This window comes from Salvelinus fontinalis, chromosome 30 (genome assembly GCF_029448725.1).
Source record: "Salvelinus fontinalis isolate EN_2023a chromosome 30, ASM2944872v1, whole genome shotgun sequence".
Classification (NCBI taxonomy): Eukaryota; Metazoa; Chordata; class Actinopteri; order Salmoniformes; family Salmonidae; genus Salvelinus; species Salvelinus fontinalis.
In genome coordinates this window covers 37,053,241-37,080,262 of record NC_074694.1, presented here as the reverse complement: position 1 = coordinate 37,080,262, position 27,022 = coordinate 37,053,241, and the positions used below count along the sequence as shown (strand labels likewise).

The following is a 27,022-nucleotide window of genomic DNA, read 5'->3' as shown; positions in this document are numbered from 1 at the left end:
CGTAGAACTGAGGATGCATGGCTGCAGTCTCATGCAATTCATTATAACGGGTCTGTGAGCCAAGTCTTTGTCGACGGAGCAGGATAAGTGGCTGGAAGAATGTTCTTTTGGATTCGTAAACGTGATTATATTTCCCGGATCCTTTCATGGTCACAGGGAGAATACACTGCTAGAGGTGTTTTGGATGTTGTATATCGTGTGAAAAGAAGGTGGAACTTCTTGTTTTTCTCTTAATCATTATTTCCTCCCGTCGCACGTTCTCCGTAAAGTTGTAATTTCTCCGTGTTCAGTATTTCCTTAGGCCCTGACTTTAGGCTTGCCGATGGGAATTTCTAAGAAGCCTCTATTGATAAGCCGAAGAGTAACATGTAGAAGATGATGAGAGAATATGGACATCTTGTTATTAATGTGTTCATATTTCAGAAGAACATATGGATTCTTTATACATTTATACAACACCGTGTAGCCTGTCTTCAGCCCGTCTTCACCTCTGTCTGGTATCGTACAGGGCTCCTAATCAGATGGCTCACTAATGGCCTCCTGTGATGCCATCGGAATGGTTGCAATCCTTACTACGTCTTTCATCCGCTCGTCACGTTTCTCAAACATATATCTCTATTATGTCTCTATGCTTCCAACGCACGGACGTGCACGCACACGCACAAAAAACATCTGATGAAGGTTTAGGCCCTTCCTCTTTGGTTTCCATATGGCTTTACAGTTCATGCTTAAAATATAATCAGTTAAAAACAAAACATAAATCAGTTGAAGTATAGGCCCATCTCTAAGTGCCATTTACCAGCTAATCACAAAAGTTCTTTTTTTTTTATATAAAGCGACACAGTATCTTGCCTTGGTACCTCTCTATACTCCTCAGATACAATGAGTCTGGTCTTGACGTGCTCTGAGAGAGAGGCAGAGGGACGGATTTTATTGGACACAACAGTCAGTGAGTGAGTCATCCCAGAGATGCTTCTGAAGCAGAAAACATCTGCAGAGAGCTGCTAGCGTAATGAAACAAGGTGTGAACAGTACCAGCGGCTAGCCCACCACTAATCCCCCCCCCCCCCCCCCGGTCGCCCACTTCAAACTCCCACCTCCCTCTCTGTCCTCTATGCAGCCACATCTCCCCTCTCCTCTCTCCTCCACTTGTGATTGTTACGTTCTAAAGGGCACTGTGCAGCGACAGAAATAGATATCAGCAGAGAGAGAGAGAGAGAGAGAGAGCCACCCGGTGCCGTATCCTTGTTCAGTGACGTCACTTAAGTGCAAAGGGCAAGCCGAACACAATAGCTGTCACCTGGCTAGAAGAGGCCAACTCGTAGAGTACAGTAGCGCAGACACACACTAGCCTATAGGCACAGATTCAGAGGCCTTCAAAAAGGGGTCTCTATAGACCAGCCTCGGGGGTCATTAAGCCGTCTCAAAAAACCCATCTCACACAGAGTGGGAGTCAGAGCGTCCATGGGATTGTCCAGAGAGCTGACATATAAATCCTGTTAATCCGGTTACATGAGGCCCACTGGATGTCCTGGTCTGGCTGTGTTTGATATGCGGGCAGCCGGGCAACACGCATCCTCTGGATCATCGGAGGGACAAACAGACCGTGCGGATCTTTGATACTTTGATGCAGTGTAAACAGTTACTCTACTGGGAGGGTTTCATTAGTCGGTTGGCTGGGTTGATACAGCATGATGATTTGTCTCCTTTTTTTTAATTCATATTTTTAAGTGCTTGTACCAATTAGTGTTGTTTATCAAGTGGGAATTGAGCTTTGATAACCATGTGACCTTGTGGAAAGCCACACTTAGCATAATTAGCTTGCCCTCTCTATAACTGGAAAGCATTAAGACGCTGACATGATATCTGGGTGTCGTACGGTACCAAGGGTTGTTTATGCAGAGGGAAAATCGGTTCGTCACTGACACTCCTTGCCCTCACGCGTGATGTATCAGATCCCTACGATATCGATTTTTCATTGCGGTCTTAAAATCTAGCGTAGCTCTTTGATTTGACCCATTTGCATAGCGCCTTGGCAGGACATGAAAACTCGTTGAGAGAGAAGAGCTGCTACTTGAGGGGCAAATTTACATTTAGTGCTTGTGTAGTCAAAGGAGAGAACACACTGTTCAATTATACAATCGCACAATTAAATCCCACCATTCCAGGACATTCTCGTCACATTACTGCCAGGGCTCTTGTGGGAAAACATCATATTTTTTTTCAGCGGGTGCGAGAACGGCTTCCGTAAAAGGTTGACGTGTAGCATTTCTCCAACGTCAGGTAATTGGCTGTCCAAGGTGCCTTTCTGTCCTTTTTTGGTATTTTCTTCTTTCCACCTTTTTTCGGATGAGCGATTCTTTCCCTCCTCAGTCGGCTGGTGTGGAGCGTGGCGCGTAGACAGACAGATGACATCACAGCGAGATAACACATGTCTCCAAGGTTCTTCTCTCTGTCCTGAGGGCAGATGGTGGTGACAGATTGCAGGACTAGGACAGTGTTTGCTAGCTCCTCTCACCAGTCGGGCCTAATGCAACAACAATGTGACGAGACTGAGCTGAGCCCAGAGAGAAACTGTTCTCATTCAAAATGCATTGATTGGGCTTGTATTGAAATCCAGGTAGCTCTTTTTCCTGTGGTCATACACAATCACAGAATGGCTTTGGAAACAGAAAAAAAAGACAACATTATTAGAGCCTAGGTAGTGCGTCGTAAGTAGATCCCTCACAGGTAGATCATTCCTAGCGTGTTCCCAGATCAGTTTGTGCTCTTGAAATGTACCATTGCAGTCCTCGTCAAGCAAAACAAAAATGACGAGTGACAAGGAATTGGCACGGTGGCACAAACAGACTGGCACTCAGGCTAGCTAGATCCTTCCAGTTTTAAAATAAGAGCTGTGTGTGTGTGTGTGTGTGTGTGTGTGTGTGTGTGTGTGTGTGTGTGTGTGTGTGTGTGTGTGTGTGTGTGTGTGTGTGTGTGTGTGTGTGTGTGTGTGTGTGTGTGTGTGTGTGTGTGTGTGTGTGTGTGTGTGTGTGTGGTGTGTGTGGTGTGTGTGTGTGTGTGCGTGCGTGCAGAGGTATGTCAACAACACAGCATCAACATTGGCGCCGATGTATGTCGGCTTCTATTCTATTGAATTCGATCATCTGTCTTCCATCTTTCTCCGTCCTGTTCCCTGCTTATTACTTACAACTGTCGGAAAGATCATACGGGGTGTTTTTATGGTTATTCAATAGCAGGAATCTCTCATCCATAAACAGACCGCTTGAACAGCCGATGAAAAGTGCGTCTCCCGAAGGCAAATGTCACACCTGTCAGCAGAGATGAAAATGTAAAAGTCTCAGTTATTCTTCAAAACAGCAGGAAATAGAAAATAAAATGCGTAGTCACACAGAGCAACACGTGCGAGTCTCACTGAAGGGGGTAATTAAAATGCTTGTCTTTTTATGAGGATTGGAGCAAAATGAACTGTCAGTGGGACCTTCGGATTCACAATTCTTAATTCCCGCGCTCGGCAGGGCACAGCTGTCAGCGCCTGATGATTTCTGTTTATTTGTGTTTACTTTGATTTGCGTCACCATCATGGATTCAAAACGTACGGAGGGACTGAAAAGTGATATTCCGTTTGAATGTTGAATACGGCTAGAACCTGATTGCAAGGAGTTTGGGCTGTAATGTGAGCTGCGGGTTGAGTGGATCTCTGCCTTAGCCTAATCACACTTCAAATGTCATGTCATTCATTACATCTGTGTTGAGTCAAACATTTAATCACATTTATGTTGCATTGCGTACATGGATACTCATTTAGGACATTTCATTGAGAATGAGAGAGGAGAATAGCTGTTTACATACTGTAATGGCACACTATTCCCTATATAGTGCACTACTCTATGGGACCTGGTCAAGAGTAGTGCACTTTATAGGGAGTAGCGTACCATTTTGGACATACTCCGTGACAGCTGGTGATATCATCCTATGAGCTGTTCGGTTTCCCCCCTTTGATCCCTCCGTCCTTCCCTCTCTTGAGGGTAATCACTGTGTGATTGGATGTTTGGTTGTTTTTGTTATTTAGCCCTATCATGATGACATACTGTGTACGACCCATCCACTGACATCATCTCACTTTAGCATCACAATCATTTGATTATGTCATGCAGTGTTGAGAGGAGGGCAGGGTGATTGGAGTATTATGTCACATGAACTTCAGCTGGCTTCTCATGCATGCTTTTAACTCGATCCATTGCATTGGGGGCAGCACTGTCACACAAAAGGCCATATTTGGACTGTCAGCTTGTATCACACAGCCCACCTCTGCGGTCTGTGTCTGTGGCTAGGAATAGTGTGCGTGCGTGTGCCTGTGCATGCAAGTGGATGTGTGTGTGCTGCTCTGTTCTCCTCACGCGGTAGTGGCAGCCCTCATGATGATTCACATAACCCACGGATAAAGAAACAACGAGAGAGAGAGAGCGAAAGGGAGAGGTACAGAGAGTGAGAGAGAGAAAGAGAGAGAGAGAGAGTGAGAGAGAGAGAGAGCGAGAGAGAGAGAAAGAGAGCGAGAGAGAGAAAGAGAAAGTCACATCCTGTAAAATCCCATTTGTTTCCCGCCAGTGGAGAGGCGGTTGGAGATGGGGCCTCTTTGATGAGATTTGCTCTCCTGCTCCTCTTTGATTATCTCTTATGCTGCTTGTTATGATGCTCCCCTAAGTGTCTTAGTTAAATTTCACTGGGATCACAGCAGCTGTTGCTGAAGTCCATGAGGCGAAGCCAAGCAGCTTTGGAGAGCCCATCACTGCCACTCTCTCTGCAGCCGACAAAAGATTTGGGCTGTAATCTATAGGGATTAGCTGAGGAAAAGTGAGGAAAATGCAAATCTAGAATGTTCATAAACAAGGATTTCTCAAACCCACCAAAGTTAGGCTTTGAATGATAAGGAGCAGTGTCTCCACCCAAATGAAATATATACTGAACAAAAATATAAATGCAACATGTAAAGTGTTGATCCCATGTTTCATGAGCTGAAATAAAAGATCCCAGAAATTGTCCATACACATATCCCTGTTAGTGAGCATTTCTCCTTTGCCAAGATAATCCGTCCACATGATAGGTGTGGCATATCAAGAAGCTGATAAAACAGCATGATCATTACACAGGTGAACCTTGTGCTGGGTACAATAAAATGCCACCCTAAAATGTGTAGTTTTGTCACACAAGTTGAAGGAGCATGCAATTGGGATGCTGACTACAGGAATGTCCTACAGAGCTGTTGCCAGAGAATTAAATGTTCATTTCTCCACAATAAGCCACCTCCAACGTCGTTTTAGAGAATTTGGCAGTACGTCCAACCGGCCTCACAGCCGCAGACCAGTCATGTGAAATAAAAAGATTTAGGGCCTAATGAATTTACTGTAACTCAGTAAAATTGTTGCATGTTGCGTTTATATTTTTGTTCAGTATAAGTGGATACGAAGACTCTCACAATATCCATACGGTATAAAATAACAGGAATGAAAACATGCAAAGTGGACGATGTAATGGGTTTCACAGCTAGGCAAATTCTATCTGTAGGGGTTAAACGCTAGTAAGACATTAGCCGCCCCATGTATGATTCATAGTAGTCTCCCCAAGCCAAGAAGTGGTGCTAGCGCACACTGATTAATACAGATGATTGCCAGGTTCACTCTGAGAAGGAATACAACCCCCACAAGGCACTCCTCACTGTACTCTTCAGGATGAATCAACAGGAAGTAAACGTGTGTAGTTTTTTGTTGTTTTGTCGAGACTACAACAACTGTCATTGGTGAGAAGACTTGGTGAGAACGTTGTGAAGAAGACCTGTTACTATCTCCTTTTTCACCATGGAAACATAGACTAAGCAGGATTTTGTGCCTGGAGTGCAGTAGACAGCCAGACACAACTTTCTACAAGCTGCCTGTCACTCCTAATAGGCAGCAACGAGAGGAGAAGGAGAATGAGAGATGTTCAAATGAACCCACCTGTCTCAGACATTTACATTGGATCACTTCAGTGATAGCTGAATACGTTATCACACCAAGAAGAGAATCCAACATGATGCAAATGAGAAGTAATTGTAGCAATGAAACCGCTCTATTCGGTGGTGAATTGTTACTCCCAGACAAAGGACGGTGACGTGTAGACAGGTGCTAGCTACCGGAGCCCCACTATAGGCTAGGACTGTGAGTAAGAGGCCCTGAGAACACAATAACGAAAGCACTGAGTAACCCAGACCTCCTCTACCACTCTCCTTCCGCTGAACACTTACTGAACTGCCAGCAGCAGAGATCGACAGGCAGGCAATTTACTCCACAGTGTGGGGCACAATGCACAATGGCTCAACAATATTTCACAATGTCTGGGCCAAGGCTGCTCTGCTGTTGTCAGACCCAAAACACTTCAAAAGTTTTTGTTAGCCTATTTTTTAACATCTCTTTTTGTTTGTTGCTACATGTACATTGTGGACTAATTGTACATACATGGCACTTCTCTCTTTTGTTTATTCACAGTAGTTGCTGTACACAGTAGGAATATAGTTACTTGACATACAGTGTCTGCAGAAAGTACTCACACCCTTTGACTTTTTCCACATTTTGTTGTGTTACAGCCTGAATTGAAAATGGATTAAATTGAGATTTGTTTTTATCACTGGCCTAAACATAACACCTCATAATTTCAAAGTGGAATTATGTTTTTTTGAAAAAATCTTTACAAATTAATCAAAAATGAAAAGCTGAAATGTCTTGAGTCAATAAGTATTCAACCGCCTTTTTTATGGCAAGCCTAAATACGTTCAGGATGAAAGATTTGCTTAACAAATCGCATAATAAGTTCCATGGACTCGCTCTGTGTGCAGTAATAGTGTTTAACATGATTTTTGAATGACTACCTCATATCTGTACCACACACATACAATTATCCCTCAGTCGAGCAGCGACTTTCAAACACAGATTCAACCACAAAGACCAGGGAGGTTTTCCAATGCCTCACAAAGAAGGGTAGATGGATAAAGTTGTTAATTACACTTTGGATGGTGTATCAATACACCCAGTCGTTACAAAGATACAGGCGTCCTTCCTAACTCTGTTGCTGGAGAGGAAGTTGAAAAATTGCTTAAGTCTGCTTTCCAACAGACACCTTTCAGCACGACAATAACCTAAAACACGATGCCAAATCTACACTGGAGTTGCTTACAAAGAAGTCAGTGAATGTTCCTGAGACAAAGTTACAGTTTTGACTTAAATCTAAATGACAATCTATGGCAAGACCTAAAAATAGTTGTCTAGCTATGATCAACAATCATTTTGAAAAGGATAATGTGCAAATGTTGCACAATCCAGGTGCGGAAAGCTCTTAGAGACCAGAAAGACTCACAACTGTAATCGCTGCAAACGGTTCTTCTACAAAGTACTGACACGGTGGGGTGAGTACTTATGTAAATGAGATGTTTCTGTATTTCATTTTCAACACATTTGCAAATATTTCTAAGAACATATTTTCACTTTGTCATTATTGGGGTATTGTGTGTAGATGGGTGAGAGAAAAAAAGTATATTTAATACATTTTGAACAAAGGATGTAACACAATGTAACAAAATGTGGAATAAGTCAAGGGGTATGAATACTTTCTGAAGGCACTATATATGCATATAGATAGACACCGCATCCATTTCATCCCAACGGCAGACCTATCAAATTAATATATTTTGTATTGGATTTCCCTTTTTCCTCTTTGTTTTTTTAACACTAGGGCTGTTGCTCTATCACTCAGGCTGTTTAACACATAGCACTGGGGAGGAAAGATACCGGTAGCATATATAGATTGTGTAAAAACATAATATACTTCTCGCATAGAGAAGTGCTTCCATAAGCCAGTTAACATATTGGCTCTTATGATGAATATCAGCTATAATCAGTTTAACCCTGTGTTAACCTGCCAGTTGCACGCTAGCAGAGTCCAACAGACCCCGTCGACCAACACCGAACCCATTTGCTGGTGTGTATCTGAACAATATGTCCTTTGAATTGAAAAACAAAAGAGATTTATGGTTTAAATGGGGTTTAAAGATAGTGACACCAATTGTTATAGGATCGTACAGGCCTTCTCCAGTAGAGAACCTTGACAGGCTAATGACCCTCTTATTGTATCAATCGTTTATCCTATCCTAGCCCCACATTAGATCGGTCAATATTTTTCGTTCCAATTCACACCTGCTAGAAGGGCAGCTACAGTGTAACAGCATTGAAGTTACAATACACCCCAATCGCTAAAATTACAATGTATCAGATCAAACTCAAAACCCAACCTTGGTTTTACCATTTTAACATCTGTACGGTCCTCAAAATAGAATATAAGTTAGCCTCAGCCGTTTTTGCCTTTCCCATAAATCCAAGACAAATTTCAAGTCCATATATTCCAAGGTTCCGTATTGTATGAACACAACGGATGAGTCCATCATGCAACAATAACAAATACAAATTGTAACGTGTAGTGCGGTGTAATGTTGCGTATCGGCGACTACCTCAGCGTGAGGTATCACTCATAGCCACATTGTTTTCTTCGAATCCTTGAAGAATTGGTTGTTTACGTACAACTTATCGACTACAAGACAAACATTCTGCTTCTCTGCTCGGAGCCTTTTGAAAAGTGGGCTACAGGGCACGTTCTCTCCACTATTTAGTGGAGAAATTGTTCATTAATGGAGAATGGACCGGGTCTTCCCTCCCCTCTGCCACCGAAATGATGAGCCCATTGAAAATCAATTGTATCCACCTGTTCGTCCGTTATCTTGAGATTAAGTTTCATGGAAACCTTGACTTTATCCTCAGTGGCCAGATAGTTTTCATTTTCATCCTCCTTTATTCCCATCATAACAATATTATTATTCATACATCTGCACTTCAGATCAAGTCATTCTGCTTTCATTGTGTTATTATCATACCATAGCCTCTCCGTAGTGGCTTATAGGGAGTCCGCGGTTGTTTTCAATATCTTATTTTCAGCTCGTATTTCTTCCATTTTATTGCTGTAATCCATTCCTGATTTGAGGGCCTCGACCTCCTCCATTAACCCAGGATATAAATTCAGCTTTTTCAAATGTTTGTTCATGCTTGTCAGCAATGCCCTATCTTCTGCTGACATTGTTGTAAAAACCTCTTCCATTGTTACATACGGATGTTTAGTTGGAGGCTTCCCTTAAGTTTTGCTCAAGGAGAGAACAGATCTTGTTCGCTTTGATGTGTATGATTGTTGTTCGAGCATATCAATGTGTTGATCAAGAAATAGTTTCAGGTTCACTATATATGTTTTTAGTTATCAGCTAATCCTCAGTTTTACGTTTAATTCATGGGACAAGCTGTGTCCTACCACGTTACCGCTTACTACGTCATTTCCTGGTCTTTGTGGTTGCATCTCAAATCCGTGTGTTTGTTGTGTGTGCGTTTATCTTAATGACAGTCCTGTCAGCATGTCGAGAATTCATTATTTGTATATTCTAGTCGTGGGTTTCAAATATGCCACCACGGGCTAGCAATCACAGTGGAAATATTACATTTAGTCAAATGATGCTATTGAGAGATGGAATCTGAGTAAAAAGTGCAATGGATGCTGTGGGCCATAATTATGCGGTATGTTTGATGTACTCAGAGGGCTCTGCAGGACGTTAGAGGGGTTTCCGAGTCCAGTTAGTCTAACCCCACTCACCCTCGTCCTCTCCTCAGATATCCGTGGCCTACAGAGTTTCCTGGACCAGACATCTCGGCAGGGGCTGGACGTATCTCTACAGAGAGTGGACAGGAACATCAGTAAGGTCTTCTCGAACCTCTTCAACACCATGAGGACAGAGGAGCTCAACCGTTACAGGGACACGCTGAGACGGGCCATCCTGCTGCTCAGCCCCCGAGGAGCAGAGGCCTTCATCCAACAGGTAAGTGAGAGAATTTAGGCCTAGGTATAACCACATGTACATAGTCGTGGGTGCACTTGAACACACACAAATCCAGGCTGCGTCACATGTGGCCGTGTTTGGGAGTCCCATAGGGTGGTGCACAATTGGCCCAGTGTCGTCCAGGTTTGGCCATCATTGTAAATAAGAATTTGTTCTTAACTGATTTGCCAAGTTAAATGAAGGTTAAATAAAAAGAAATATTAAAAAAAATGTGTGAGCACACGCACACACACACACACACACACACACACACACACACACACACACACACACACACACACACACACACACACACACACACACACACACACACACACACACACACACACACACACACACACACACACACACACGTGTGAGCACACACACACGTGTGAGCACACACACAGTACGCACATGTACTTTACATGCTCTGTGCACACAAACAGAAACACCCCCAGACATAGCCTTACACCAACTAGCCTATACATCCAATACTTATCAGACAAATAGTGTTGACCTCCAAGAGACATTGTCAATCAATGAATCAACCAATCAAATGTATGTCCTAAATCCCTTTTTACATCAGCAGTTGTCACAAAGTGCAATACAGATAACCAGCCTAAAACCCCAAAGAGCAAGCAATGCAGATTCAGAAGCACAGTGGCTAGAAAAAAACTCACTACAGTGGCAGGAATCTACTGTAGGAAGAAACCTAGAGAGGAGCCAGGCTCCGAGGGGTGGCCAGTCCTCTTCTGGCTGTAGATTAAATGAGTTCATGGCCATTTAGGCCAGATGGTTCTTCAAGACGATTGTGATCATCCTGACATTCCCCCTCTAGAATTCCCGCCTGGTCAACATACGGTCTGGGGGCATTGTCTATCATTAGACATTACACATGCCTCCTAATAGCTCAGTCTGTCAGTTGTCCTGGAGATGTCTTGGGACTCAGGCTCAGCACCGCAAAGCAGAGCAGACGGCCCGTCCACAACTAACAGACAGAGTGGAGAAGGAACACCGTTCTCATGCATATGGATGAGTCAGTTCTCCGAGCCTCAGCCCAGGCAGGCTGTATTTTTAGAAGTTTTAATTTTAGCAGGCAATGAGAGAAGAAGGTGTAACCGTGGCACCTCTGACTCGGCAGCTGCATTCTCTTTGGAACGTCAGTCAAACTGGGCGCCGGTGGCAGCTACCTGCTTTAATCTTTAATGCCTCGTCATACTCCGACTCCCATTGCTACTCTGCCTCTACCGGGAAATGCTTGTGAATATTTGAATTAGCTGTACTGCTCTGTAAACCAGACACGCTGTTCCATACTGTAAAATAACTCTGGCTGGAGTCTGGTGTTCTTACATCTATTCCGTCCAGCCTCCAGAAAGACAGACGGACAGACAAACAGACAGACTGTCTGTCTTTTGGTTGGAGGGGAGATGTGGACTTGTTTATTAGTGACGACTGTTGAGTGCTGCACCACTGGCATTGTCCTGGATCGACAAGTGATTTTGACTTCAACTTTCCACATGAAAAAATGCTACGGATTACTATAGAATACTACAGTACTTACTGTAGTATATTGTAGAATATTACACTACAGTATTATAGTATTATTCACACAAAAAAAAACTCTCGTAAATACAGCAATATTGTCTGCAATAACAATACACTTTTTTTTACCATAGTAAAAATGACAGTAAAGTACCTGTCCATTCCCCTTCCACCATATCGCAATTTGTGCCACCCATATTGTACATGACAAACTTCCATGCCAACTATATACCATATTGTGTTCCTACATGGAATAGAAAAAAGAGAAGTGCTGAACTATCCATTTCAGACCCCAGTCCTCATTACCTACAGGTTATGGAAAATGTGTTCTTTTCCAATTTCTCCAGTAGGTTTCATGAAGGAGAAAGCCTCCACTTCTACAGTATGTCAAAGATAATAAAATAGAAACACTATACTGTAGTAAATACTACAGTAATGTCCATACAAACACTACAGTAAATACGACAACATATTACAGTCTGCAAAAACACTACAGGAAATATGTCTGTGTACTACAATCCACAAAAACACTAAATTAATTACCATGCTATGTACTACAGGTTTATTTTACTAGTACAGTAGTTCTACTATAGTTAAATCTAAATACTACAGTTTTCAGTGTCATTTCTTTTTCTGACTTTAGTCAGTGAACAGTACAGTAAAGTCTGAAAAAACACTACAGTGAATACTACAGTATTTATACCATAGTATACCATATTATTATTTCATGTAGGATGCTTAGAGTGTTAAGGCCTCTTGCTCCGCTCCAATCCCTAAGGTGTGCAGGTCATGATGTAGTTACTCATACAGCTCTGTTGGCCAAGTGTGTTATTGAGAGTTATTTCCTTTTCCTTCTCCTGTGGCCTTTTGGTGAAGTATAGCCAGGGTGCTGGTGGGCGAGATGCAGCCGGTTGGCCGTCTGAGGAATAAAATGACGCGGCAGCCTGTCTTGTTGTAGCTGTCAGAGATGACAGGTGAGCACTCTCACTTGATTAGACATGAGACAAAAAATTCAAGGTACTTTTCAAAGAGATATTCTGGCAGTTTCTTTCTGCAATCCCACACTGCCGCCGCCTGACTTCAAGTGGCTGTTGGGCAGTTGGACGTTTAGTATAAGGAGAAGTAACACCCTGAAGGTCTGATCCTGCAGTAGCTCTGTCGGAGAATGTGTGGTCAGGGATGGAAAGAGAGTATAAACGCACAACCACACCACAGGAGCACACACACACACACACACACAAACACACACACACACACACACACACACACACACACACACACACACACACACTACGATGACACCACAGCTTGTCTCTATCTCAGTCTCAGTCCCTGCCTCGGTCTCTTCACGAGTCCCTGGTTCAGTGTGGCGTGGATGTCTCCAGATAATGGATGCCTTTATGTAATTTATATGACACATCGTGACACGCTTGCTCAAGGGAAATCGTTGACTTTTTATTTCATTTTGATTGAGGACGGCACACGGAACGGTTTGTTTGATTTAGAGGTTGTATCTCACAAATAATAATAGAACTGATAAAGGGTTTTGTCAGCAAGCACTTAAAAATTGCCTCGGTGTTCAGCACTACTGAGTGGAAATCTATGTGTACACGTGACGGGGTGGTGAGCCACTGTGTACAGGAATAGCCAGGTGTCTGCTTTGATGATGGATTCTGTTTTCCATGTCTGGGCTGTTTTGTTCCCTCGTGTGACTACGGCAAATGAGCACTAACCGACAGGCTAGGGTAAGAGGACATGGCTCACCCACCATGTTTGTGGTCCTGTATGGCTCAGTTGGTAGAACATGGTGCTTGAGACACCAGGATTGTGGGTTTGATTCCTGGGGCCACCTATACGTACAATTATTTGGCATATTAAAAGCACAGGGTGAATTACCTCTTTAAGAACATTAATGTGGTAAGAGTCCTTTTGAGGTGTGACAAGGAAATGTTTTTTTTAGCTTTCAAGCGTAAATGCGCCATTCACGTCCACTTGTGATTCAATAAACTATGATTCCAGACTCCACGCTCATGTGTCTCACACAGACTACCTTGCTGAGTCTCTGATTCAAGCTAGAGTGGCTGAGAGGAGATATGTGTGATCTTTCTTCCCTTTTCCAAACAATACAGCTGTGGTAGAGAGAGAGAGAGAGAGAGAGAGAGAGAGAGAGAGAGAGAGAGAGAGAGAGAGAGAGAGAGAGAGAGAGAGAGAGAGAGAGAGAGAGAGAGAGAGAGAGAGAGAGAGAGAGAGAGAGAGAGAGAGAGAGAGAGAGAGAGAGAGAGAGAGAGAGAGAGAGAGAGAGAGAGAGAGAGAGAGAGAGAGAGATTAGGCAAATATCCACTAATAATAAAAACTCAAAAAAGAGCAATTAAGTTTTGGAAACATCTAACATACAGTGACCCCCTCTCATATCACTACCAAGCCCTGCAATGCCAACAGCTGAGCAAAGAAAATAGCCCCCTCATCCAGCTGGTCCTGGGGCTGAGTTCACAAACCTGTTCTACTAACACACTGAAGCCTCAGGACCAGAACATCCAATCAATCAGGATAAACGAAATTACAACACAGTCAAAACAAAACTACATTGCTTATTGGGAAACACAAGCACAAACACAAAGCAAAATGCAGTGCTATCTGGCCCTAAATCGACAGTACACCGTGGCTAAATATTTGACCATGGTTACTGATCAAAACCTTAGAAAAACCTTGACAAAGTACAGGCTCAGTGAGCAAAGCCTTGCCATTGAGAAGGGTAGACACAGGAAAACCTGGCATCCCTGTAGAGGAAAGGCTGTGCAACCACTGCACAACAGCAGAACCTGAGACGGAGCTGCATTTTCTGACAAAATGTCAAAAATATAAAACAATTAGAGAGTGTCATTTTCCCAAATTTGAAACCCTTATTCAAGGTTTCGAAGACCTCTCTGATGAGGCTAGCCTGTTGGGGGAGGACGCCGAGAGCTGTGGGTTGGCAGCGCACTACATTGCTGCCTGCCATAAGTTGAGGGACAGTGTCTGACAGACCAATCAACCTGAGAGAGAGAGGCTGGTGCAGAGGTAATCCACACGGTGCTGTGAAATTTGTGGCACTCTTTTATCTCCTGCGCCTTTGCTATCTCTTTTTGTGAGTGGTAAATGCTGTGACTAAATGCAGACAGCGTCTGTTAAAGGCACAGCAAGAACCATGGCACTGCCCCCACCCCCCCCTCTTAGGTACCCAGGACCCCCACTGTGTCTCCCTTCAGTCAAGATTCAGGCTGCTCCCACGCCCACGCACACACACCAAAGCCACACACTCAGGCTTTCAGTTCTAACACTCGGTGAAGAGTCTTCAGCAACTGTGCTGTACATGAGAGGAGAGGAAGCCCTGCTGCTCCTAGAAGAGATACCAGAGTATACCTTTGTCAGGAAGAACGAGTGATGTCCACAGAAGAGAAGGATTGCAGCAGTGATTAACCAAATGCCTGCAATTGTCTCCTTTTAGTCAGCGGCTTCTCCTCAGTTGTTAGCATTCACACCCAGTTTCCGTTTTGCCTCGTTCAGTTGTTTTTCTTTCTTTCCCACTCCAGGGGAGAGGAGGTCAACATTGAACGTGTGCACTTACTTTAAACAATGATGAAAAGGACTAGGTGACTTGAATCATGTAAATGTAATAAATGTAAATGTAAAATGTAAAATCATTTGGCGCTGAAATATTCACGTTTCCTCTCTGCTAGCTGCTGGATGTGGTAGCCAGTGGATGCTGTTTTGGCATCTCTGATGTGGGAGTGTGCTCTCTTTTCAGACACACTGAAATCCCAAGTAGAACTACAGCCGTATGTCGTCAGTAAGAGATGGCGATCTACTAATGCGCTCGGGTTTTAAGAGCTCAGTGTGGTTTACTGTACAGAGTTATACAGAACTTGTAATCTTGTCTTTTTCTCGAGTCAAGGCCTATGGTACATGACAATCCGCGTCTGTGCGTAGATCTTCAATAGAGACATCCGAGGTTGTTTGAGAGACGTTCTATCGGTAGAACTGGCAAGGATATGGGTTCACACAATTTACATAAAATACTCATGCACCAGGACCTATCTCACCTGCAGAGCTGTTACACAGCTGTTGTTTTAGGGCCCAAGTGGAGGATGGAGGGATAGGTGGGTGGATGGAAAGTTAATAGAAGGATGGAAGCCACGATAAGGATGGATAAACCCCTTGCTAAACACACATTCTAGTGCAGTTCCACCAGTACAACACTGTGTTTTCGCTCCTCTCTCTCTTCTCGGTCCCCTCTCTCTCCTGCGGAGTCTGTGAATTTTACCTAACATTCACACTGTGCAGATGCTCAGCTCATCGCAGTGCTGCCTCCAGACTTACCAAGGCCTCTGATTGTGAAGTGACATCGTTCGTTTATTCCCAACGCTGTTCCCTGGTAGGGCCCTGCCAGACCCCAGTCACTGAAGGTGTACGTCCCTATTCCCTATATAGTGCACTACTTTGGGCAGAGCCCTATAGGCTCTGGGAAGAGGGTGTCAGTTGGGACACTGTCAGGGTGTTCCATCAATCCTCATTCTGCCAGTCTTCCTCCTCTTTTTCCCCGTGTTTTTTCTGCCCGCTGAGGTGAGAGGGAGGCTGGGTCGGGCTGGGGCTGTCGTGGCTAGGGAAGACAGATTGAATGGCATCGCCCATCAGGCAGCCAGGAGATGACGGATGACACGTGGTGGGCAAGGTTCCACCTCCTGAGGAGGGGGGTGAGGAGCATGTGGAGAGCTGTGTGTGTGGGTGAGGGAGGGGAGGTTCTGTGTGTGTGGGTGGAGGGACAGTGCGTGCGTGTGTGTGTTTGTGTACACGGTAAATGACAGAATGGCAGGTTTCTCATTTGCCAACCCAGCAGCAGGAGGAGAGAGAACAGGGGTTGGGGTGAGAGAGATTTTTTTTTAAGCATGGGGAGTGATTAAAGGAAGGTCAGAGAGCTGTGGCACACACACGACACTCATACACGCAGTCGGGCTCAAACATGTGCACGCACACACGCTCGCAAACACACCATCAAACAACACACAAGGATTTGCTTCTTTTTTTTTTTTTTTTTTTTTGTACAGTACACCTTTTTGTCAAGGGAGGTCATTCATTCTGGCTCGACTTAATTTGGGTATAGAGGCTGAAATTTGGTGATAAAAGTCCATTTCAGGCCAGTTGCATCACAAATTCTTCTTATACAAATGTGTATTTCTTGGTCAAGACACCTTGGGCCTGTGTGCAATTCGCCAAAAGTTCCCAATGGGATTCAATCATTTAAGTTCGATTTCCAAAATATTGACAGAACTTTATGATTGCCATTAATTTTTGGTTTGTCAAAAGTGTGAGTCATTTGCCAATCTTGAACAACACAGTGACTACAGCAGCCCTGTATCCCAGCAACCCTGAATATCTATCAAGACAGGCTTCTCTGCACTTAGCCTCTTTAAGTAAGGGGTAATGTTCCGCAATCAGAAAATAGGCTATCCGGGGGCTACTTTTGGATAAGAGATCAAATTATTGCATTTCAAGTACCATGAACATCTATCACCGACATGAAATGATGCTCTCTCTGTAATAAATTATTTCTAGTTGTGCCCAACTGAATGTAGTGTATATTGACTTCAGGCTTGCACCATCCTTCCAAGAAGTTGTAATGGTAATGGGAGATACTTGCCTCATTGCTGTTGTATGTAAATTAAGAAGCATTTTGTATGGAACACAAGTACACAATTATGTACAGGACATACAGTCCATATGTTAATTGTATTTATATAACGGGTGGGTCTAATCCTGAATGCTGATTGGTTCAAACTGCATTCCAGCCAGTGTCTTTTCCACAAGTCACCGGTTATCTCTATGACATTACTCTGTTCCATCTGACTGCGCAATCCACTGTCTCGTCAGCCCAGCCAGGCACTTCATAAACTTGATCTCCACTATAAAAAGCATCTAGACATTATCTCATATTTCTTTTAGACTAACATTTAGTTTTCAACAGCGGAGATTTGTATAAACCTTGTTGTCTGTTTCGCCGAAATTTCCAACATCGTTTCGATATTCAAATGTCCCATAGTAATGAACGTGTCGGGTGTCGGTGTAACGATCGTCTACTTCGTCCTCCTCCTCAGACGAGGAGAGGCGAGAAGGATCAGAGGACCAATGCGCAGCGTGATAGTTTTCTGACATAATGATGTTTATTAAAGTAAAGACGAAAGACGAAAACACTTCAGCAAACTACAAAACAAATAAACGATGTAGACAGACCTGGACTTGAGAACTTACAAAATGACGAAGAACGCACGAACAGGAACAGACTACATACACGAACGACAAAACGAAACAGTCCCGTGTGGTGCACATACACAGACACGGAAGACAACCACCCACAAACAAACAGTGAGAACAGCCTACCTTAATATGGTTCTCAATCAGAGGAAACGTCAAACACCTGCCTCTAATTTAGAACCATATCAGGCAACACATTAAACCCAACATAGAAACACAATACATAGAATGCCCACCCCAACTCACGCCCTGACCAACTAAACACATACAAAAACAAGAGAAAACCGGTCAGGAACGTGACAGTCGGGACGAGACAGACAGGCAGGCAGCGTTTATCAGCCAGTCGAAATCATGAATCAGCTGGCATCATTTTTATGGATATATACAAAGAAATGTCAATTGAAAAAGAAACAAAGTGCAGCTAGTTTGCAGTCTTTCTAGCTTTAGTTTGAAGTGGTTGTGTTGTTAGCTGTGTTGTTGGCTAGGTCCTCTGAACAACAGTGTCCTGACGAGTGAGCACATTTTCTATGCCATGTGAAATCGCTCCCCATTAGCCCATTGTTATGGATGTATCCAAATGTCTCTAGAAAACAGCTTAAGCAAATGCAAATGCAGCTACTTTGTTGTTTTTCTGGCTGCACATTTTGACGTGACATTAAGTTAGCCGTAGTTGGCTAGCTAGCACCCGAACCGATAGAACGAGAACTACCAGCCGGCTTGGGTAGCAACCCTCGATTTGTGTCGGGACTATATCTTTTGTCAGGATGAAAGAGTATAAATAAATAAATCAACATTTTTTTTGTTGATGAACATGTCATTATTTGAATATGTTAGTAACCCGTTGTATAAAAGTGATAATGCCCTGGAAGCCGGTGTTTGGAGGATGTATTGGCATGGTTTGCCGTCCCTTGACCTTGTCTCCCTTGACCCGTGCCAATATATCCTCGAAACACCAGCTTGTCTGCATTATCCGTTAAATAAATCACACTTCAGATCTACATAGAAGTATCACAGATGACTTGCCCTTTTTAAGCATGAATCCCAGCCAAGCCAACTACCATCGTCTCAGCTCTCTCTCTCTCTCCCTCTCTCTCTCTCCCTCTCTCTCTCCCTCTCCTCATCCTCTCTCCTCTCCTTTCCCTCACACATGTCCTGCCTCATTACTTATGCTGTCCTACTGTGCCAGCAAGGACTTATTTGATGGGAGACAAATCCCGTGATTAACAATGATTAAGAGCATCGTGCAGGGGGGATGAAACTTCGAAGAAACACCCTGTCTTCAAGAATCCTCTAATCCTGCTCTGTTTACAAGGTGTCATGTGTTGTCATTTACACAGGAGCCGTGTCCAAGCCCGGTCCTTATACCGGCTTCTAATGAGTCCTGCTCAAATGTGATTTACTTTATGGCTCGTACACTGCATGATAGTGCTGTGATGGTTTACTGAGCTGAATGGTGATTGTAAGGGGATTTGTATGCCATTTACCTTGGCACAGATATCAAATGGATGTGCTGTTTGAGACTGTATCATTCGTCACCTGCGGAGATACGTGATTTCTTGTGCTGCCACTGATAAAATACATTGTTGTTCTATCACTCACAGGCCTGACAAGTCTAATCTTAAACCCTAACACTTGTCTGCATAGCGAGAACGCGTTTCCACTGCTCCGGAGTCCAATGGCGGCGAGCTTTACACCGATCCAGCCGACGCTTGACATTGCGCGCGGTGATGGACACCCATTTCATGAAGCGCTACGCGCTTCAGCACTCGGCGGTCCCGTTCTGTGAGCTTGTGTGGCCTACCACTTCGCGGCTGAGCCGTTGTTGCTCCCAGATGTTTCCACTTCACAATAACAGCACTTACAACTGACCGGGGAAGCTCTAGCAGGGCAGAAATTTGACGAACTGACTTGTTGGAAAGTTGGCTTCCTATGACGGTGCCATGTTGAAAGTCACTGAGCTCTTCCGTAAGGCCATTCTACTGCCAATGTTTGTCTATGGAGATTGCATGGCGGTGCGCTTCAGTTTATACACCTGTCAGCAACGGGTGTGGCTGAAATAGCCAAATCCACAAATTTGAATGGGTGTCCACATACTTTTGTATATGTATGATTAATATGACAATAAAATAAAATGTACAATTTTGAGGATAACACAAAAAAGTATAGAAACGTATTTCCATTGTGTTCCTCTTGTTAACCATGTACATCATTCATCCATGAACATCAAATTAAAGATTCAAAACGATTGGAGTCGAGGCAGTTTGAAAAGTCAGTATGGCTTGAGCAGAGGGCCCACCGATGGTACAGCAGGGAGAACGTCAGTCTGTCAGACAAGCCGGGAGTTCTTCATCAGGACCCATCGATATATCCGATGTTCCCATCATCACAGACGCCATGCAAACATCACAAACACCATGCAAGGGCATGCAAAGGCATACACGCAGGTATACACACACACACACACACACATACACATATAGAAACACACACTTGTATACACAAGGCACACACACACACACACAGAGGCTCTGTTTTCGTTTGTTCTAAGGCGTCTGTCTGAATGTTCTATGTTCCTTGCTGGGTGCCTATCCCTACTTCCTCCACGAGCGCTTGTCAACTGACTTAACTCTAATAAAAAGCAATATGGCAGCGTATATGATAACAGCTGCAGCTGGCTTGAACAGAAGAGGGTGTCATCAGGCTTAAAGCTCAAATCCTTGAGTGCTGACAAAGTGAAATGCCGAGCTAGCTACAGTGAAAGTGCTGAGTCTAACGATGTAGCTGACACCAGGGAATAGTGTAACAGCCAAAAAGCTTCACTCTTGTCGGTTTAGTAAGAACATGCATTCGAAGTGAGGAACATGTCAACATGTTGAGAGCACAAACTAGAAAGAAATGTGTCACTATTAACTCTTGAATTATTGATGCAATACCCTAGATCCCCATTGTGTACAGTACACTGTTCTTTAAAACCCTCTAGAGTCTAAGCAGGGGGTATTTGGGGGGGGGGGGGGGTTGTTTTAAGATGGTCATAGCAAGGATCATTTAGATATTTGATTTGGAAATTTAGACCCCTTTATTTATCCGCCAAAATTTTTGAATATTTAATTTGGCCTTACTGCTATTAGCCCATAGAATCACATTGAATAACATATTCATAAATGGAAAAACAGATAGTAAAAAATAAATCTAAAGGAAGTTTGTTTTTAAATGCTGTCCTATATCTGAGAGATATAAAAATATCAGGAAACTATAAAAAAAGCCCTTTATTTAAGTACTAAACTAATTCCATGTACAGTACTTCCATTCATTTGTTTAACTGCTAACCGGGCAGCCTTCATGCGTAGTTTGTGAAGCTTGTGAGCGTTCTAGCCAAACAACCAACATGTACGTGTTCGTGAGAGCTTCATCTTTCTCTAGCCATAGTAGTATGTGGGCCAAACCGTTTTGGACGCTACACGTGTTTCGATTTTCAGGATGTCTCATGGTCTGACAAACACTGCTGTAGCTTGGCCACCTTCCTCCGCAGATGCGGAAGGCATTAACTTAAATGAACTTAAGAGGGTCAAAGGGGAACTGAATTGCCTGATTTGGCCTTGTTTCTTAGCGTGCCCATTTAGAAATGCTAGCGGCCATGACTGAACCAAATTAGAGTTGTCTTGGGGGTGTGGTTTGATTTGGGTGTGTCTTTGCCATTCAATCACAAGAAACAAGAGCAGTAGTCAGAAGTGACAGTGGGCTAAGCTAAGCTAACTTTGCAATGGAGAGAAGTTTTGAACTTGAGGACTTTTCCCCTCCTGACTGACTCGCCATCTTGAGATGGTCAGCTAATTCAGTTCTATGTGTAGGCTAAAGCACACGAAAGCTAGTGTAGGCTAGCTTGGGGATAGCTGCAGCTGGCTAGCCTATCTAGCTGATATTTCTCTGTCAAATTACAATTACAAATTACCAGTGTTGCCAATTTCATGACTTTGTTGCTATATTCAGTGAGTTTTCAGACCCATTCAGTGACTATTAGTCATAAAGGGGCTAGCGACAAATTCAGCTACATTTCAGGCTGCCTTTTGCCACCAACTTTTATGGTTTTGATAGCATTTAGCAACATTTCCCAGTCAATTCTGCCGCAAAAATAAGTCACAACAACGGTGCACACAAAGGCAGATAAGCAGAAGGGGAGGGGACGTAGTAAACACTACATTGGGGACCACAGCTGTGCTGCAGCAAGGCAAATTGGTGCTGTGACGTCGTCGCGGCAATAGCAAAAAATTATTTTGAGACTTCTACCGAGAAATCAAGGAGTCAATAGCAATTCTCCCTGAAAGATTGTTTACAACACTGGCAAGAACCAGTGTCTGGAATGTGTTTTACAACAACTTGCTACGAAAGCAGCTTGCAACTTAGTTTCAACATTTCGTCTTGTCATGAATAAAGACATGTTACCATGGAGACGGTATTAACTGCTTGTTGAATGCCTGGTGTTCAGTCAGCTCAGCTTTCATACGACACAATGTTCTGTAACTGGCTTGTTTTGTCTCGTGTCCTCTTATGTCCGCTGTTACAGATTTCTCGGGGGACAAATCCCAGACCTACTTATATCCCGACAGGTTTAGACTATATGTGGACGTTTCACTAACATCACCCAGCTTGAGTGTAGATACATTTATCAAAGAAAAATCGATGGGTGTGGTTCGGGGGGGGGGGGGGGGGCTGGAAGGGAAGTGACGGGGAGCTCCCGCTAGCCACTCCCTAAGGACAAGATGGGGTGTGACAGGGCCAGGATTGCTGGTTCACTGCCTACCATGGGAGAGTTTAAGGGCTGGGAGTGAGCTGGGATGGGGCTTATTAGCAGCTGTAGAAAGTTGGACTATATTAATCACACAGGGTCACCCTGGCAGAGATGCAGGGGTTCTTCCAACCATCACTACAGAACTTCTCCCTCTCCGCTGCTTCTTCCCACTGTGAATCCAGACTGTTACACTTTTACATCATACAGATCCCTCCACTTCTCATCCTTGTGGCCAGTACAGAGAGCTATGCCCAGAGTGTCCTAGGTGAGAAATTGGAACCACCAACATCAACACCACCACCACCCCAACCAGAAGCCCAGCTCAGCACTCCCTCTGCGGGGAGGGAGACACAACGTGCTGTGAGTCACTCCTGCCTGTTGCTGCCCCCCCCCCCACACACACACACTACCCACCCACCTACTGCCACCAGTATCCATCACTGCCACATTCCCCTGCAGGAGCAAACGAGTGTGGCCAGGAATAATTATGCACGTCCGCTAGGTTTTTTTTCCGAGTGGAATTTTAAGCATAGAGAAAACTCTCCCCCTACTGTGATTAAAAAGGATAGGAGGTTCCATTAGATCAGGCCAGCTAATGGCCTTCCCTTGGCCTCGGATTACATCAATCTGAATGTCATTATCCAAAGAGGGCTCACTGTGTCCCGCTGGGGGCAATGACATGGGGAAACAGTGAGCACATGTGTACGTGGCTAAGCCAATCTATTAAGGACGATATGCAATGTGGCGTCCGCGTGAGAGATGGCCTCCATTGCCCGCAATGCCGCGCTTGCAAGCACAGCCGTGACACAGGTGGTGTCACTCTTCGGAAGCTGGCTTTGTCTGGAGTCGGCCTGAAATGCTGAGAACGACAAAGCGAGGCTGTGAAAGAGGGAGGTTGAGTTAAGCGAGCCAAATGTCATCACTTCGAAATGGTCAGATCAAGAGATCTGTTTAAGTAACGAATCTGTTTTTTCCCCTTTTCGCTGTGTTGCTGCACGTATTATCTGATGCCGACAACCTGCCAGTGCTATAGAGATGATGATGATGATGATGAGGAGGATTTGATGAGGAAGACGATGATGAATATGAGGATAACGGTGAACATGATGGCGATGATGAGATTGGTGATGATAATAATGATGATAATGATGATGAGGAGGATGACAATGCCAGAGACAATTGATTGGTACTAATGTGGAAGTTTCGGTACGGCACTGCTATGGTACTTTACAGCGGTTTGCTGAGTAAGCACCATAGACTTCATGGTGGTATGAGTAGTGTCAGCCTGTCAGTGGATGATTTACAATTCTCAGTATCACCTCAGCTTACCTCAGCGTACCCCTGACTGGGCCTCTGGAGCCACTCCAAGACCATGCAGGTGTCTATGATTGCTTGAGAGACCACTTGGACCCCCTCTGTCCCCTCCTCTGTCATCCAGAGTCTGCTAGTTGGGTGTGAAGGTGGCTGTGTGGCCCTTGAACCAGAATCTGGGTTTACAGGAGACTTTGAATATGCTGATTCTCATTTAAGCCCAGGAGGCAGCCCTTCATCTTGTCATTTACCAGATTGTCAAGTTTAATCATTTCAACGTGCGTTTGGGTATTTACCAAATAATGGAGTTTTTACTGAAAGAATCACAGTATTGTTTTTGACCAAATCCACCTCTTCTGCACCTCCAATAAAATCAATAACTACTGCCACTCACAGGTCAGCTGATCCAGCAGCAGGAAAGGTCATTGATTTTCTCACCTACAACAGTGTATGAACATCATATCAATCTGTGGTTTCACCCGCGCTACACGGAAAGCAATAAGTAGATTAAGTAGACAATATAGGGTACGTTTTTACCGTGATTGTATATTTCCAGATAGGCTTTATTTAGTGTATTTGAATTCCATTACTAATATTACAGGTGGTGCAGAAGAGGTGAATATGGTGCATGCGCACTTGGTCAAAAACGATACTTCGATTCTTCCCAGACAAGGCATTTTTTTCTCGGTTTCTCGGCATGTAACTTTTTATTTGGTCCTTTTTTGAAAGTACATACTGGCCTTAACGGCGATAGTTGCTTTTTTAGGCCAAACCCTAACCCGGACAACGCTGGGCCAATTGTGCGCCTCCCTATGCAACTCCCAATCACGGCCGGTTGCGATACAGCCTGGAATCGAACCAGGGTCTGTAGCGACACCTCTAGCACTGAGATGCAGTGCCTTAGACGATGCGCCACTCGGGAGCCCAAGTGCTCAATAAAACTCCATTCTTTGGTATGCACCAAGCATATTTTGAGATGATGAAGATTATGAAAAGCTGGTGAATGGCAAGTTGAATGGCTGTTTTCTTGGTGTTAAAGTAGAATCGCCATATTCAATGTATCCTGTAAGCCCAGATCCTGGTTCATGTGGTCCCTATGGCATGGTGGTTGTGGATACTGTAGGGACCATAGTGTGCTTGCCAGGGTGTGGGTAAAGAGACAGGCAGGGCAGGCAACACTCCAGGCCAGCTGTGTTATGAGGAATGTGTTTCCCTGCTGCATGGAGAGTTTATCTAGCTGGCTGTCTGCTCTTATCAGGCCCCTGTGTCCTGAGGGCCCCTCGGCTGGCCCTCTTCTCCTCTACCTCATTATGATCTCCTCTGTACCTTTTTCCGCTGTATTCTCGGGGAAAATCATGGCTGCCAACGTATCATCCATCTCTGTCTGGAGCCTCATCTTCCCCGTTTCCACCCACTCTCACTCCCTCATACACTCTCGTTCTCTCGCTTTCTTTCCCTATTTCTCTCACTGTCTTGCTCTCTCTCTCTCACTTTCTCTCACTGTCTTACTCTCTCTCTCACTTTCTCTCTCTCTCTCTCACTGTATCTCTCTCACTGTCTCTCTCACTATCTCTCTCTCACTGTCTCTCTCTCTCTCACTGGCTCTCTCACTGTCTCTCTCTGGGACTCTCTCTCTCTCTCTCTCTGGGACTCTCTCACTCTCTCTCAGGGACTCTCTCTCTCTCTCTCTCTCTCTGGGACTCTCTCTCTCTCTCTCTGGGATCTCTCACTGTCTCTCTCACTGGGACTCTCTCACTGTCTCTGGGACTCTCTCTCTCTCTCTCCTCTCACTGTCTGGGACTCTCACGTCTCTCTCTCTCTGGGACTCTCACTCTCACTCTCTCTCTGGGACTGTCTCTCTCTCACTGCTCTCTCTGGACTGCCTCTCTCTCACTGGGGACTCTCTCTCTCTCTCTGGGACTCTCTCTCTCTCTCTGGGACTCTCTCTCTCTCTCTGGGACTCTCTCTCTCTCTCTGGGATCTCTCTCTCAGCTGGCCTCTCTCACTGTCTCTCTGGGACTCAATTCAATTCAATTCAATTCAATTTGCTTTATTGGCATGACGTAACAATGTACATATTGCCAAAGCTTATTTACAATATAAAAATGAGAATCAAAATGGTCAACGGGACAACAGTAACAACAATAACTAAGTGTCAAAATAACCATACATTCAACAATAACAATAAACATACAGTAGAGTACATTTGCAGGTTGATTGGTCTGTCAGACACTGTCCCTCAACTTATGGCAGGCAGCAATGTAGTGCGCTGCCAACCCACAGCTCTCTGCGTCCTCCCCCAACAGGACGGGTAGCCTATCTTCATCAGAGAGGTCTTTGAAACCTTGAATAAGAGTTTCAAATTTGGGGAAATGGCACTCTCTAGTTGTTTTATATTTTTGACATTTTGTCAGGAAATGCAGCTCCGTCTCAGGTTCTGCTGTTGTGCAGTGGTTGCACAGCCTTTCCTCTACAGGGAGCCAGGTTTTCCTGTGTCTACCCTTCTCAATGGCAAGGCTGTGCTCACTGAGCCTGTACTTTGTCAAGGTTTTTCTAAGGTTTTGATCAGTAACCATAGTCAAATAGTTAGCCACGGTGTACTGTCGATTTAGGGCCAGATAGCACTGCATTTTGCTCTGTGCTTGTGCTTGTGTTTCCCAATAAGCAATGTAGTTTTGTTTTGACTGTGTTGTAATTTGGTTTATTCTGATTGATTGGATGTTCTGGTCCTGAGGCTTCAGTGTGTTAGTAGAACAGGTTTGTGAACTCAGCCCCAGGACCAGCTGGATGAGGGGACTCTTTTCTTTGCTCAGCTCTTGGTATTGCAGGGCTTGGTAGTGATATGAGAGGGGGTCACTGTATTTTAGATGTTTCCAAAACTTAATTGCTCTTTTTTGAGTTTTTATTATTAGTGGATATTTGCCTAATTCTGCCCTGCATGCATTGTTTGTAGTTTTCCTCTGGACATGTAGGAGAATCTTACAGAACTCTGCATGCAGGGTTTCAATGGGATGTTTGTCCCATTTGATGAAATCTTGTTTTGCAAGTGGACCCCACACCTCGCTGCCATAAAGTGCAATTGGTTCAATGACATATTCAATTATTTTTAGCCAAATTTTAATAGGTGTTTCAATTTGAATTTGCTTTTTAATTGCGTA

At 44.1% G+C, this 27,022-nt stretch overlaps 1 protein-coding gene across 2 annotated transcripts in view; it reads left to right on the top strand.

Moving 5' to 3' along the window:
- The window catches only part of LOC129829155 (glutamate receptor ionotropic, delta-1-like), a 477,366-nt gene that overhangs the window by 291,659 nt on the left and 158,685 nt on the right, over positions 1-27,022 (top strand). For both annotated transcript variants that reach the window (XM_055890732.1, XM_055890733.1), the window contains exon 4: positions 9,732-9,937. In XM_055890732.1, coding sequence (XP_055746707.1) covers positions 9,732-9,937 — 206 coding nt within the window. The remainder of the gene's footprint in view (positions 1-9,731; positions 9,938-27,022) is intronic.